The sequence below is a fragment of the Scyliorhinus torazame genome, chromosome 2 (genome assembly GCF_047496885.1).
Source record: "Scyliorhinus torazame isolate Kashiwa2021f chromosome 2, sScyTor2.1, whole genome shotgun sequence".
In the NCBI taxonomy this organism is placed as follows: domain Eukaryota; kingdom Metazoa; phylum Chordata; class Chondrichthyes; order Carcharhiniformes; family Scyliorhinidae; genus Scyliorhinus; species Scyliorhinus torazame.
This window is the reverse complement of record NC_092708.1, coordinates 351,437,271-351,452,645: the sequence shown is the minus strand read 5'-3', so window position 1 is coordinate 351,452,645 and position 15,375 is coordinate 351,437,271. Positions and strand designations below refer to the sequence as shown.

At 46.6% G+C, this 15,375-nt stretch overlaps 1 protein-coding gene across 1 annotated transcript in view; it reads left to right on the top strand.

Moving 5' to 3' along the window:
- Positions 1 to 15,375, top strand: part of fancm (FA complementation group M) — a 238,962-nt gene that overhangs the window by 32,532 nt on the left and 191,055 nt on the right. Inside the window, exon 4 of the mRNA XM_072491173.1 lies at positions 2,544 to 2,702. Coding sequence (XP_072347274.1) covers positions 2,544 to 2,702 — 159 coding nt within the window. The remainder of the gene's footprint in view (positions 1 to 2,543; positions 2,703 to 15,375) is intronic.

The window sequence follows — 15,375 nt, the reverse complement described above, 5'->3', positions numbered from 1 at the left end:
CGTTGAAGTTTAAAAAAATTGTTGCAAAAACAGGAGTCAACTTACACGCCAAGTATAAGATGTGAACCTCCGGCATTGGTGTAGGTGATCACCATTTTGAAATGTGAAAAAAATAAACACTGGTAATCCAAATTAAATCAATGTGACGCATTTTATTGAGTGAATTAATTCTACAAGAATACCTCAAACCACAATCTAAACATTTTTAAAACTGTCAAATTCATTATCTTCGACATCCCACACAAGAGTTCATCAAGTTCATTCTGAGTCACTTTACTATGGCACCATTATAACATTCCCAATCTGGATCAGATTTGGCACTTTTGGCTTCAGAACCATCCCTCCACAATAAATTATGTTCCTCTCCGTCCTTTGAATAAATGATCTTTCCCTCTTTCCATTGCATTGGATATTCTGCATTTTTTTTTTGTAAGATCAGTTTGTGTATTAATAGCATTGCACGATCTGGTGTCAACCATGCAAAATGTCAAGTGGGGCAGTACGCATATTACCAGTCTTTTTGAAGGGGTTTTCTCTGTCAACCATCTCCATTCCATTTGGTGCAAATGATCCTTGAATGGCTTGTTGAGACATACATCCAAAGGTGAACTATGGACGTTAGACTCCCTGATATAACTGCAATTTGGGCGTATTTCTTCACTGCCTCTTGATCTCATTGATTATAAAATTTTCCAGTGCAGGCAAAATCCTTTTATATCTCGTAAATATGTTCAAGATCTTTGGAAGGCACGATTGGCGATTGGATGGTAATTTGCCAGAACAGGGAGGTCAAATATCTTTTTGGGGGAATTGATTAATGCACTTTTAAAATAGAGGATGTGCCTCTGGAGAGTGAACCATTTATAATGCCACAAAGACCGTAATAATAATCAATCTTTATTGTCACAAGTATTTACGTTAACACTGCAATGAAGTTAGGGAATTAGGTTGAGGTGCTACAGAGGTGTGGGGCACGTGAATGAAATGAGCACAAGGGAGGCATGGAGGAGATGAATAAACAAGGTAGAGATGGGGTTCAAGGCTGGCACGGTCAGAGAATGAGGGTGGATCAGCTTGGTGAGAATGGGGGAGGATGTTTTTAAAAATTCATTTTTATGCGATGTGGGCTTCACTTGCTAAGCCAGCATTTGTTGCCCAGCCCTAATTGCCCTTGAGAAGGTGGTGGTGCAGCTTGTAGATGGTACACACTTCTGCTACTGTGTGGCAAAGGTGAAGGAAGTGAATGTTAGTGGAAGGGGTACCAGTCAAGCGTGTTGCTTTGTCCTGGATGGTGTCAAGCTTCGAGTGTTGTTGGAGCTGCACTCATCCAGGCAAGTAGGGAGTAACCCATCACATTCCTGACTTGTATCTTGTAGGTGGTACACCGGCTTTGAGGAGTCAGGAGGTGAGTTACTTGCTGCAGGATTTCTAGACTCTTGTAGCCACAATTTATATGGCTAGTCCAGTTCAGTTTCTGGTCAATGGTAACCCCCAGGATGTAGATAGTGGAGGTTTCAGTGATGGTAATGCCATTGAATGTCAAGGGGCTATGGTTTGATTCTCTCCTATTGGAGTTGGTCATTGCCTGGCACTTGTGTGGCGCAAATGTTGTTTGCCACTTGTCAGCCCAAGCCTGGATATTGTGCCGATTTTGCTGCATTTGCATGTGGACTGCTTCAGTGTCTTGAGGAGTCACAAATGGTGCTGAACAACAGCGAACATCCCCACATCTGACCTTACGATGGAAGGAAGGTCATTGATGCAGAAGCTGTGACGGTTGGGCCTAGGATACTACCCTGAGGAACTCTTGCAGTAATGCCCGTGACTGAGATGACTGACCTCCAACAACCCCAACCATCTTCCTTTGTGCTAGGTATCATTAGAAAATTTTCCCCCTGATTCTCATTGACTCCAGTTTGCAAGGGCTCCTTGATGCCATACTTGCTCAAATGCTGCCTTGATGTCAAGGGTAGTCACTCCCACCTCACCTCTCGCATTCAGCTCCTTTAGCTATGTTTGAACCAAGGCTGTAATGAGGTCAGGAGCTGAGTGACCCTGGCGGACCCCAAACTGGGCGACCGTGAGCAGGTTATTGTAGCAATGTTGATGATCCCTTTCATCACTTTACTGATGATTGAGAGTCAACTGATAAAGTGGTAATTGACCGGGTTGGGTTTGTCCTCCTTTGAATTCGAAGGGAGCTAAGATAGGTTTCTACTCGAGGAAGTGAATTCGAAGGGAGCTAAGATAGGTTTCTACTCGAGGAAGAATTGAGATAGCTGATGGTGAAAGTTTTGTGGGTGGATAAGGGCGTCAAAGCTGGAGCGAAGGAGTGGACGAGCACATTGAAAACTGCAGTGATATTGTGGCAGCTACGCAGTTGGGAGTACTTGTAAGCAACTTGGGAAAAGTTGTTGTCCCCAAAGGAGGGCATAAGTGGGGTTGAAAGGATTTGGGAAGTGAAGGATACAAGAAATTATAACTTGTTCATGCTATTTGATGGAGGCATGTATTATATAGAATTTTTTGTGTTAATATGACAGGCTGTACAACAAGTCCTTTCAAACCTGTTGATTTCACATTTGGAGGTGAGGTCTGAAGATTCCCTGGACATCCGGCCCTACTCGCACCAGAGATGTGTGGAGAAATATGTTGTTCCTCTGGGTTCTGAGCTGATTGCTATCCAGTCTTTATACCTACAGGTTGGTATTATTTTCTCTTTAGAGAATGGGGTGAAATTATTTGACTTCAGTGTAATCCTAGCCGAACAGTCTTTTCAGACGTCAGTCCCTTCCATCCACTGGAAACTTTTTTTCTTCCAATCTAATTCCTTGGCATCAGTTTTGGTGCAGATTTGAGGTAGAGCATGTTGATTAGTTTTGACATCAAAATCATAATTAAACTTAAAGTATATTTAAGATCAATGTTCCCTATAAGCTGTGCAGCCCTGAATCTTTCTGTGTGGGCTGAACATAAATCGGCCACTTCAGGTGCATGTGTGACTGTCCAAAAAAATTGAAAGGAACTACGCACGTAAACAAATCGGCCATGCACTACAAAAGAATCGTAAGTGTTGCTAAAGATCTTTAATTTCATTTTAATTAGCTCTTCTGTTTCAATAGTAAACTAGCTTTATTCTATTAATGGATGTTATTAGGATTTATTATTGTTTCTGTCAAAAGGTACATTAAAAAGTTTTGCAAAGGAGAAAAGTTTGAATTTAAATACCCATTGCTGTGGTTTATATTAATAGTTATGGTTCTGATTTTTAAAAATAACTAGAATGAACTAAGAGTAAAATATAGCATTGTTTAGACACGGCCAATATTGTGGTGCATGTACAGTCATGTCAAAACATAAGCCCAAATTATACAGTGCAATATTGAAGATCAGAAATCCAGTGGGTGAACTTGCAGTCAGATTGCAAATGATAGATTCCTTCACACAACTTGTTGTCAAATAGTGTTACTTTCTCCATATGTCTAGACAAATTTATACGATCTTACTTTCGACTCTTGAAAAGCTTTGGAATATCAATGAGCCTTTGTATTTGGCAGCTTTGTGTTATTTGCTATTCCAAGTACTGCTCATCTGTAATGACAATCTTCACCCGTCAGTCTGGCCTCAATAAAAGTCGAGATGGATTTGCAGGTATAGCATTAGTTATTTTATTTGACTTGCAAGTCTGATTCGTTTCTCACAGACACAGGACACCGAACCAGTCTCCTATACCCCTGGAAAACGAATACATTCAAATGGCATCAAGTTTCACATACACGATTCCCATAGGTCATCCTATACCCCTCCTGACCTGGCCATACATCCTGATTGGCTCACTTCTCATCCCTTCCTCTGGCCTCCTATTACCCAGCATCCTTTTCTCCTCCTTAGCTGGACACCCCTCCCCCTTGCTTTGCCATGCGTTCTGAAATCCTTTGTCTGTGAACTAACAGAATCAGACCGGCCTATATTTACATTACAATAACTAATATCTCTAAAGTAACTATTTTATATCACATTCGTCAGTAACATCGTCCAGTTCTGGTGAAGGCTATGCCAAAAGCATCAACATTTACTCCCCTTTCCTTTACACATTCTGCTCGATGCTGAATGTTTTCACCATCTACAATATGTTTATTTTGTTTCAGTGTGTTAGAAACTGGCTAGACTGTGGTATTATCGATTAGATATTTGAATGAAAGTTGATGTAATTTTCGCATGTTGCTGAAAGCATTGGTTTTGTTTTTGTTGTTGGGGCCATTGCTCATTGGATGCCAAAGATGTGCAGGTTAGGATTGGCCAAGCTAAATTGCCCCTAGTGTACAAAAGATGTAGTGGGGTTACTGGGTTATGGGGATAGGGTGAGGGCATGGAGGCTCTTTCAATGGGTTGGTGCAGACTCGATGGGGTGAATAGCCTTCTTCTGCAGTGTAGGTATTCTCTGATTATACACCCTTTGAAATTGTGACTAAATGGCTATTCTTCAAATGAGATAATTAATGTTGGAAGATGCTTTAATTATAGATTATAGGTTCTGTCACAACCAAACTACAGTTCTGACTAATTATGAATGTATAATTTTGAAAAGGTATCAACAGATAGCTATTACATAGAACATTACAGCGCAGTACCGGCCCTTCGGCCCTCGATATTGCGCCGACCTGTGAAACCACTCTAAAGCCCATCTACACTATTCCCTTATCGTCCATATGTCTATCCAATGACCATTTGAATGCCCTTCGTGTTGGCGAGTCCACTACTGTTGCAGGCAGGGAATTCCACGCCCTTACTACTGAGTAAAGAACCTACCTCTGACATCTGTCTTATATCTATCTCCCCTCAATTTAAAGCTATGTCCCCTCATGCTAGACATCACCATCCGAGGAAAAAGGCTCTCACTGTCCACCCTATCCAATCCTCTGATCATCTTGTATGCCTCAATTAAGTCACCTCTTAACCTTCTTCTCTCTAAAGAAAACAGCCTCAAGTCCCTCAACCTTTCCTCATAAGATCTTCCCTCCATACCAGGCAACATTGTGGTAAATCTCCTCTGCACCCTTTCCAATGCTTCCACATCCTTCCTATAATGTGGCGTCCAGAATTGCACGCAATACTCCAAATGCGGCCGCACCAGAGTTTTGTACAGCTGCAACATGACCTCATGGCTCCGAAACTCAATCCCTCTACCAATAAAAGCTAACACACCATACGCCTTCTTAACAACCCTCTCAACCTGGGTGGCAACTTTCAGGGATCAATGCCCTCCTCCAGGTCATTTATAAAAATGACAAACAGCAGTGGCCCCAAAACAGATCCTTGTGGTACACCACTAGTAACTGGACTCCAGTCTGAACATTTCCCATCAACCACCACCCTTTGTCTTCTTCCAGCTAGCCAATTTCTGATCCAAACTGCGAAATCACCCTGAATCCCATGCCTCCATATTTTCTGTAGTAGCCTACCGTGGGAAACCTTATCAAACGCTTTACTGAAATCCATATACACCACATCAACTGCTTTACCCTCATCCACCTGTTTGGTCACCTTCTCAAAGAACTCAATAAGGTTTGTGAGGCACGACCTACCCTTCATAAAACTGTGTTGACTATCTCTAATCAAATTATTCCTTTCCAGATGATTATACATCCTATCTCTTATAAACCTTTCCAAGATTTTGCCCACAACAGAAATAAGGCTCACTGGTCTATAGTTACCTGGGTTGTCTCTACTCCCCTTCTTGAACAAGGGGACAACATTTGCTATCCTCCAGTCTTCTGGCACTATTCCTGTAGACAAAGATGACTTAACGATCAAAGTCAAAGCTTCAGCAATCTCCTCCCTAGCTTCCCAGAGAATCCTAGAATAAATCCCATCTGACCCAGGGGACTTATCTATTTTCACACTTTCCAGAATTGCTAACACCTCCTCCTTATGAACCTCAAGCCCTTCTAGTCTAGTAGCCTGAATCTCAGTATTCTCCTCGACAACATTGTCTTTTTCCTGTGTGAATACTGACGGAAAATATTCATTTAGCACCTCTCCTATCTCCTCGGACTCCAAGCACAACTTCCCACTACTGTCCTTGACTGGCCCTACTCTTACCCTAGTCATTTGTTTATTCCTGACATATCTATAGAAAGCTTTAGGGTTATCCTTGATCCTACCTGCCAAAGACTTCTCATGTCCCCTCCTGCCTCTTCTTAGCTCTCTCTTAAGGTCCTTCCTAGCTAACTTGTAACTCTCAAGTGCCCTAACTGAACCTTCATGTCTCATCTTTACATAAGCCTCCTTCTTCCTCTTGACAAGCGTTTCGACTGCTTTAGTAAACCACGGTTCCCTTGCTCGACCACTTCCTCCCTGCCTGACAGGTACATACTTATCAAGGACAATCAGTAGCTGTTCCTTGAACAAGCTCCACATTTCCATTGTGCCCATCCCCTGCAGTTTTCCTCTCCATCCGATGCATCCAAAGTCTTGCCTCATCGCATCATAATTGCCTTTCCCCCAGATATAACTCTTGCCCTGTGGTATATACCTATCCCTTTCTATCACTAAAGTAAACGTAATCGAATTGTGGTCACTATCACCGAAGTGCTCACCTACCTCCAAATCTAACACTTGTCCTGGTTCATTACCCAGTACCAAATCCAATATGGCCTCGCCTCTTGTTGGCCTATCTACATACTGTGTCAGGAAACCCTCCTGCACACATTGGACAAAAACGGACCCATCTAAAGTACTCTAACTATAGCGTTTCCAGTCAATATTTGGAAAGTTAAAGTCCCCCATAACAACTACCCTGTTGCTTTCACTCCTATCCGGAATCATCTTTGCAATCCTTTCCTCTACATCTCTGGAACTTTTCGGAGGCCTATAAAAAACCCCTAACAGGGTGACCTCTCCTTTCCTGTTTCTAACCTCAGCCCATACTACCTCAGTAGACGAGTCCTCATCAAATGTCCTTTCTGCCACTGTAATACTGTCCTTGACTAACAATGCCACCCCTCCCCCTCTTTTACCACCTTCCCTGAGCTTACTGAAATATCTAAACCCCGGCACCTGCAACAGCCATTCCTGTCCCTGCTCTAACCGTGTCTCCGAAATGGCCACAACATCGAAGTCCCAGGTACCAACCCATGCCGCAAGTTCACCCACCTTATTCCGGATGCTCCTGGCATTGAATACACATTAAAAAAAAAAAAAAAAATTTTTTTTCAGTTTTTACAACTCAACAAGGGATTATACATTAACTGGTAAATAACATTATTTAAATAATATAGTGAACTAACAACAACTTTAAAAAAAAAATAAAAAATCCCCCCCCCTGGGTTGCTGCTGCTGTCATTTTTATCTTTTAATTATCGTTCCGCGAGATAGTCAAGGAATGGTTGCCACCGCCTGGAGAACCCCTGAGCCGATCCTCTCAACGCAAATTTTATTCGTTCCAATCTTATGAAACCTGCCATGTCGTTTATCCAGGCCTCCACGCCCGGGGGCTTCGCTTCCTTCCACATGAGTAGAATCCTACGCCGGGCTACGAGGGACGCAAAGGCCAAAATATTGGCCTCTTTCGCCTCCTGCACTCCCTGCTCTTCCGCAACCCCAAATATAGCTAACCCCCAGCCTGGCTTGACCTGGACCTTCACCACCGTTGAAATGTCCCTTGCCACGCCCCCCCCAGAACCCGTGCAGTGCCGGACACGACCAGAACGTGTGTGTGTGGTTCGCCGAGCTTCCCGAGCACCTCCCACACCTGTCCTCCACCCCGAAAAACCTGCTCAGTCTTGCTCCCGTCATATGTGCTCTATGTAGAACCTTAAATTGAATCAGGCTAAGCCTGGCACACGAGGATGAGGAATTTACCCTACTTAGGGCATCAGCCCATAGCCCCTCCTCAATCTCTTCCCCCAGCTCTTCTTCCCATTTTCCCTTCAGCTCCTCTATCCTCACCTCCCCCTCATCTCCCGGTATATTTCGGACACTTTGCCCTCTCCGACCCATACCCCAGAAATCACTATCTTGGATCCCCTGCGTCGGGAGCTGCGGAAATTCCCTCACCTGTTGCCTCGCAAATGCCCTCACTTGCATATACCGGAAGGCGTTCCCCGGGGGCAACTTATATTTTTCTTCTAGCGCTCCCAGACTTGCAAACGTCCCGTCTATAAACAGGTCCCTCAGCTTCCTAATTCCTGCTCGTTGCCAACAATGGAACCCCCCATCCATCCTCCCTGGGACAAACCTGTGGTTATTCCTTATCGGGGACCACACCGAGGCACCCGTCACTCCCCTGTGTCGCCTCCACTGCCCCCAGATCCTCAAGGTTGTCACCATCACTGGGTTTGTGGTGTACCTTTTCGGGGAGAACGGCAGCAGCGCCGTCACCAGCGCTTTTAGGCTCGTTCCCTTCCAGGACGTCATCTCCAGCTTCTTCCACGCTGCTCCCTCTTCCTCCCTCATCCACTTACAGACCATCGACACATTGGCGGCCCAGTAGTAGTCGCTCAAACTCGGCAGCGCCAGTCCCCCTCTGTCCCTACTGCGCTGCAAGTACCCCCTCTTTACTCTTGGGGTCTTTCCTGCCCACACAAAGCTCGTAATGCTCCTGTCTATTTAAAAAAAAAAAAAAAGGCCTTTGTGATCAGAATGGGGAGGCACTGAAACACGAAAAGAAATCTCGGATTTCGGCGGCAGCGGTGCGCAGGGGCCTTCTGGGAGGTGAGTACTTACTTTAAAAAGCCTTACCTTTACAGGAGCAGCCCTTTGGATTTCGGCGGCAGCGGTGCGCAGGGGCCTTCTGGGAGGTGAGTAGTGAATTTAAAAACCCTTACCTGGTCCCGTGTCTGTTCTTTTCTGTTTTTTTTTTTAATATAAGGCGGGAACCGGAAGTTCGACCTGCGGACCTCTGGGTAGCACCCCCCCCCAACCAATAAATTCTGGTGGAGAGGAAACCCGAGACCCATTGGTGTGAGGTAAGTGCCATATTATATTATTATTATATTATTAGCATTGTGCAGGTCAAGGTTCGGTGGTGGAGGAGCAGTCTCTGTCAGCGAGAGAACCTGAGAACATCTAAGACACTACCACTCAGAAGGTAAGAAGGTAAGTAAGTGATTTTTACTCATTTTTACTTTTATACCTTTTTACAAATTGTGTGTGTCGGGGGGAAACTGAAGTGACATCACAGAAAAGCTGTGGCCAGAGTGGCTGGTTGGGATTCTACACTAAATTTAAAAAACAAATTTGAGTATTTGGTAACTAATTAAACATAATAACTTAATTATAATTTAGAGGGATATCTAAGCCAGAGATCGGAGAGTACTATAGTTAGCTATCGCATTTCTATTAGAAATCTAGTGCTAGGAAACAGATAGTTGACAGTAACTTTGAAATTAAAAAAATATATATAATAATAAAAAAAAAAGACACATTTTAATTTTAATTTTAATTAATTGACGCAATGTCAGTTAGAGGGGTGCTGTGCTCTGACTGTGAGATGTGGCAGGTCCGGGAGGCTTCCAGCGTCCCGGATGGCTTCATCTGCAGGAAGTGCACCCAACTGGAGCTCCTCACAGACCGCATGGTTCGGTTGGAGCGGCAATTGGATGCACTTAGGACCATGCAGGTGGCGGAAAGCGTCATAGATCGCAGTTATGTAAATGTGGTCACACCCAAGGTGCAGGCAGAGAAATGGGTGACCACCAGAAAGGGCAGGCAGTCAGTGCAGGAATCCCCTGTGGTTGTCCCCCTCTCGAACAGATATACCCCTTTGGATACTGTCGGGGGGGATAGCCTATCAGGGGAAAACAGCAGCAGCCAGAGCAGTGGCACCACGGCTGGCTCTGATGTTCAGAAGGGAGGGTCAAAGCGCAGAAGAGTAATAGTAATAGGGGACTCTATAGTCAGGGGCACAGATAGGCGCTTCTGTGGACGTGAAAGAGACTCCAGGATGGTATGTTGCCTCCCTGGTGCCAGGGTCCAGGATGTCTCCGAACGGGTAGAGGGCATCCTGAAGGGGGAGGGCAAACAGGCAGAGGTCGTTGTACATATTGGTACTAACGACATAGGCAGGAAGGGGCATGAGGTCCTGCAGCAGGAGTTCAGGGAGCTAGGCAGAAAGTTAAAAGACAGGACCTCTAGGGTTGTAATCTCGGGATTACTCCCTGTGCCACGTGCCAGTGAGGCTAGAAATAGGAAGATAGAGCAGCTAAACACGTGGCTAAACAGCTGGTGTAGGAGGGAGGGTTTCCATTATCTGGACCACTGGGAGCTCTTCCGGGGCAGGTGTGACCTGTATAAGAAGGACGGGTTGCATCTAAACCGGAGAGGCATAAATATCCTGGCCGCGAGGTTTGCTAGTGTCACACGGGAGGGTTTAAACTAGTATGGCAGGGGGGTGGGCTCGGGAGCAATAGGTCAGAAGGTGAGAGCATTGAGGGAGAACTAGGGAATAGGGACAGTGTGGCTCTGAGGCAGAGCAGACAGGGAGAAGTTGCTGAACACAGCGGGTCTGGTGGCCTGAAGTGCATATGTTTTAATGCAAGGAGCATTACGGGTAAGGCAGATGAACTTAGAGCTTGGATTAGTACTTGGAACTATGATGTTGTTGCCATTACAGAGACCTGGTTGAGGGAAGGGCAGGATTGGCAGCTGAACGTTCCAGGATTTAGATGTTTCAGGCGGGATAGAGGGGGATGTAAAAGGGGAGGCGGAGTTGCGCTACTTGTTCGGGAGAATATCACAGCTGTACTGCGAGAGGACACCTCAGAGGGCAGTGAGGCTATATGGGTAGAGATCAGGAATAAGAAGGGTGCAGTCACAATGTTGGGGGTATACTACAGGCCTCCCAACAGCCAGAGGGAGATAGAGGAGCAGATAGGTAGACAGATTTTGGAAAAGAGTAAAAACAACAGGGTTGTGGTGATGGGAGACTTCAACTTCCCCAATATTGACTGGGACTCACTTAGTGCCAGGGGCTTAGACGGGGCGGAATTTGTAAGGAGCATCCAGGAGGGCTTCTTAAAACAATATGTAGACAGTCCAACTAGGGAAGGGGCGGTACTGGACCTGGTATTGGGGAATGAGCCTGGCCAGGTGGTAGATGTTTCAGTAGGGGAGCATTTCGGTAACAGTGACCACAATTCAGTAAGTTTTAAAGTACTGGTGGACAAGGATAAGAGTGGTCCGAGGATGAATGTGCTAAATTGGGGGAAGGCTAATTATAACAATATTAGGCGGGAACTGAAGAACATAGATTGGGGGCGGATGTTTGAGGGCAAATCAACATCTGACATGTGGGAGGCTTTCAAGTGGCAGTTGAAAGGAATACAGGACCGGCATGTTCCTGTGAGGAAGAAAGATAAATACGGCAATTTTCGGGAACCTTGGATGACGAGTGATATTGTAGGCCTCGTCAAAAAGAAAAAGGAGGCATTTGTCAGGGCTAATAGGCTGGGAACAGACGAAGCCTGCGTGGAATATAAGGAAAGTAGGAAGGAACTTAAGCAATGAGTCAGGAGGGCTAGAAGGGGTCACGAAAAGTCATTGGCAAATAGGGTTAAGGAAAATCCCAAGGCTTTTTACACGTACATAAAAAGCAAGAGGGTAGCCAGGGAAAGGGTTGGCCCACTGAAGGATAGGCAAGGGAATCTATGTGTGGAGCCAGAGGAAATGGGCAAGGTACTAAATGAATACTTTCATCAGTATTCACCAAAGAGAAGGAATTGGTAGATGTTGAGTCTGGAGAAGGGGGTGTAGATAGCCTGGGTCACATTGTGATCCAAAAAGACGAGGTGTTGGGTGTCTTAAAAAATATTAAGGTAGATAAGTCCCCAGGGCCTGATGGGATCTACCCCAGAATACTGAAGGAGGCTGGAGAGGAAATTGCTGAGGCCTTGACAGAAATCTTTGGATCCTCGCTGTCTTCAGGGGATGTCCCGGAGGACTGGAGAATAGCCAATGTTGTTCCTCTGTTTAAGAAGGGTAGCAAGGATAATCCCGGGAACTACAGGCCGGTGAGCCTTACTTCAGTGGTAGGGAAATTACTGGAGAGAATTCTTTGAGACAGGATCTACTCCCATTTGGAAGCAAATGGACGTATTAGTGAGAGGCAGCACGGTTTTGTGAAGGGGAGGTCGTGTCTCACTAACTTGATAGAGTTTTTCGAGGAGGTCACTAAGATGATTGATGCAGGTAGGGCAGTGGATGTTGTCTATATGGACTTCAGTAAGGCCTTTGACAAGGTCCCTCATGGTAGACTAGTACAAAAGGTGAAGTCACACGGGATCAGGGGTGAGCTGGCAAGGTGGATACAGAACTGGCTAGGCCATAGAAGGCAGAGAGTAGCAATGGAGGGATGCTTTTCTAATTGGAGGGCTGTGACCAGTGGTGTTCCACAGGGATCAGTGCTGGGACCTTTGCTCTTTGTAGTATATATAAATGATTTGGAGAAAAATGTAACTGGTCTGATTAGTAAGTTTGCAGACGACACAAAGGTTGGTGGAATTGCGGATAGCGATGAGGACTGTCGGAGGATACAGCAGGATTTAGATTGTCTGGAGACTTGGGCGGAGAGATGGCAGATGGAGTTTAATCCGGACAAATGTGAGGTAATGCATTTTGGAATAGCTAATGCAGGTAGGGAATATACAGTGAATGGTAGAACCCTCAAGAGTATTGAAAGTCAAAGAGATCTAGGAGTACAGGTCCACAGGTCATTGAAAGGGGCAACACAGGTGGAGAAGGTAGTCAAGAAGGTATACGGCATGCTTGCCTTCATTGGCCGGGGAATTGAGTATAAGAATTGGCAAGTCATGTTGCAGCTGTATAGAACCTTAGTTAGGCCACACTTGGAGTATAGTGTTCAATTCTGGTCGCCACACTACCAGAAGGATGTGGAGGCTTTAGAGAGGGTGCAGAAGAGATTTACCAGAATGTTGCCTGGTATGGAAGGCATTAGCTATGAGGAGCGGTTGAATAAACTCGGTTTGTTCTCACTGGAACGAAGGAGGTTGAGGGGCGACCTGATAGAGGTATACAAAATTATGAGGGGCATAGACAGAGTGGATAGTCAGAGGCTTTTCCCCAGGGTAGAGGGGTCAATTACTAGGGGGCATAGGTTTAAGGTGAGAGGGGCAAGGTTTAGAGTAGATGTACGAGGCAAGTTTTTTACGCAGAGGGTAGTGGGTGCCTGGAACTCTCTACCGGAGGAGGTAGTGGAAGCAGGGACGATAGGGACATTTAAGGGGCATCTTGACAAATATATGAATAGGATGGGAATAGAAGGATACGGACCCAGGAAGTGTAGAAGATTGTAGTTTAGTCGGGCAGCATGGTCGGCACGGGCTTGGAGGGCCGAAGGGCCTGTTCCTGTGCTGTACATTTCTTTGTTTGTTCTTTGACGACCACCATTTTAACTGCCTGCACACTGTCCGCCAGCGATAGCGGCACCATATCCCACCTCTTAAAGTCCTACTCCATCTGCTCCACCAGTCGCGTCAGGTTAAGTCTATGCAGGGTTCCCCAGTTCCTGGCCACCTGGATCCCCAGGTATCGGAAGTTCCTTTCCACTCTCCTCAGCAGCAGAGCATCTATCCCCCTTCCCTGTTCCCCGGGGTGCATTACAGAAAGCTCGCTCTTCCCCATATTTAGTTTGTATCCCGAGAACTCTCCAAACTCCCTAAGTCTCTGCATTACTTCTGGTATCCCCTCTACCGGGTCCGCAACGTATAGCAGTAGATCATCTGCGTAGAGCGACACTCTGTGCTCCTCTCCCCCTCTAAGCACCCCCCTCCACTTCTTAGAATCCCTCAGCGCTATGGCCAGTGGTTCAATTGCCAACGCGAACAGTAACGGGGACAGGACACACCCTTGTCTTGTACCCCTATGTAGCCGAAAATGCCCCGATCTTTGCCGGTCTGTGACTACGCTTGCCACCGGGGCCCCATATAAGAGTCTGACCCATCTAATAAACCCCTCACCGAACCCAAACCTCTTCAGCACCTCCCACAGATAGTCCCACTCCACCCTATCGAATGCCTTCTCTGCATCCATCGCCGCCACTATCTCTGCCTCCCCCTCCGGTGGGGGCGTCATCATCACCCCCAGCAACCTTCGTACATTAACATTCAGTTGTCTCCCCTTTACAAACCCTGTCTGGTCGTCATGCACCACCCCTGGGACGCAATCCTCTATACTTGTCGCCATCACTTTTGCCAGCAGTTTGGCATCTACATTTAGGAGCGAGATAGGCCTGTATGACCCGCATTGCAGCGGGTCTTTATCTCGTTTCAGGATTAGCGATATCGTCGCCTCCGACATTGTCAGGGGTAGCATCCCCCTTTCCATAGCCTCATTAAAGGTTCTCGCCAAGAGCGGGGCTAACAGATCCATATACTTCCTGTAGAATTCCACCGGAAACCCATCTGGTCCCGGGGCCTTCCCTGCCTGCATGTTCCCCAGTCCTTTAATCACCTCATCCACCTCAATTGGCGCCCCCAGACCTGCCACCTCCTGCCCCTTCACCTTCGGGAACCTTAGCTGGCCCAGAAAGTGTAACATTCCTTCTTTTCCCCCCGGGGGTTGGGACTTGTATAGCCTCTCATAAAAGGTCTTGAACACCTCGTCCACTTTCCCTGCTCTCTGCTCCATATTTCCCGTTTCGTCCCCAACTCCCCCAATCTCTCTCGCCGCCATCCTCTTCCGAAGTTGGTGGGCCAACTGCCGGCTCGCCTTTTCCCCATACTCATATTGCATCCCCTGTGCCTTCCTCCACTGTGCCTCTGCCTTTCCCGTGGTCAGCAGGTCAAACTCCGTCTGTAGTCTTCGTCTTTCTCTGTATAGGCCGTCGTCTGGGGCCTCCGCATATTTTTTATCCACCCTCAAAATTTCCCCCACTAATCTCTCTCTTTCTTTGCCCTCTTGTTTCCCCTTGTGGACTGTGATGGAGATCAGCTCTCCTCTAACCACCGCCTTCAGCGCTTCCCATACTACCTGCACCTGAACCTCCCCATCGTCGTTGACCTCCAGGTATCGCTCAATACACCCCCTCACCCTTCCGCAGACCCCCTCGTCCGCCAGTAGTCCCATATCTAGTCGCCAGAGTGGGCGCTGCTCCCTTTCCTCTCCTAGTTCCAAATCCACCCAATGCGGGGCGTGGTCTGAAACGGCTATGGCCGAGTACTCCGTTCCTGCCACTTTCGGGATCAGTGCCCTTCCCAAAACGAAAAAGTCTATCCGGGAGTATACCTTATGGACGTGGGAGAAGAAAGAGAACTCTTTAGCCATCGGCCTGGCGAATCTCCACGGATCCACCCCCCCCCCCCCCCCCCCCCCCCCATTTCTTCCATAAATCCCTTAAGCACCTTGGCCGCTGCCGGC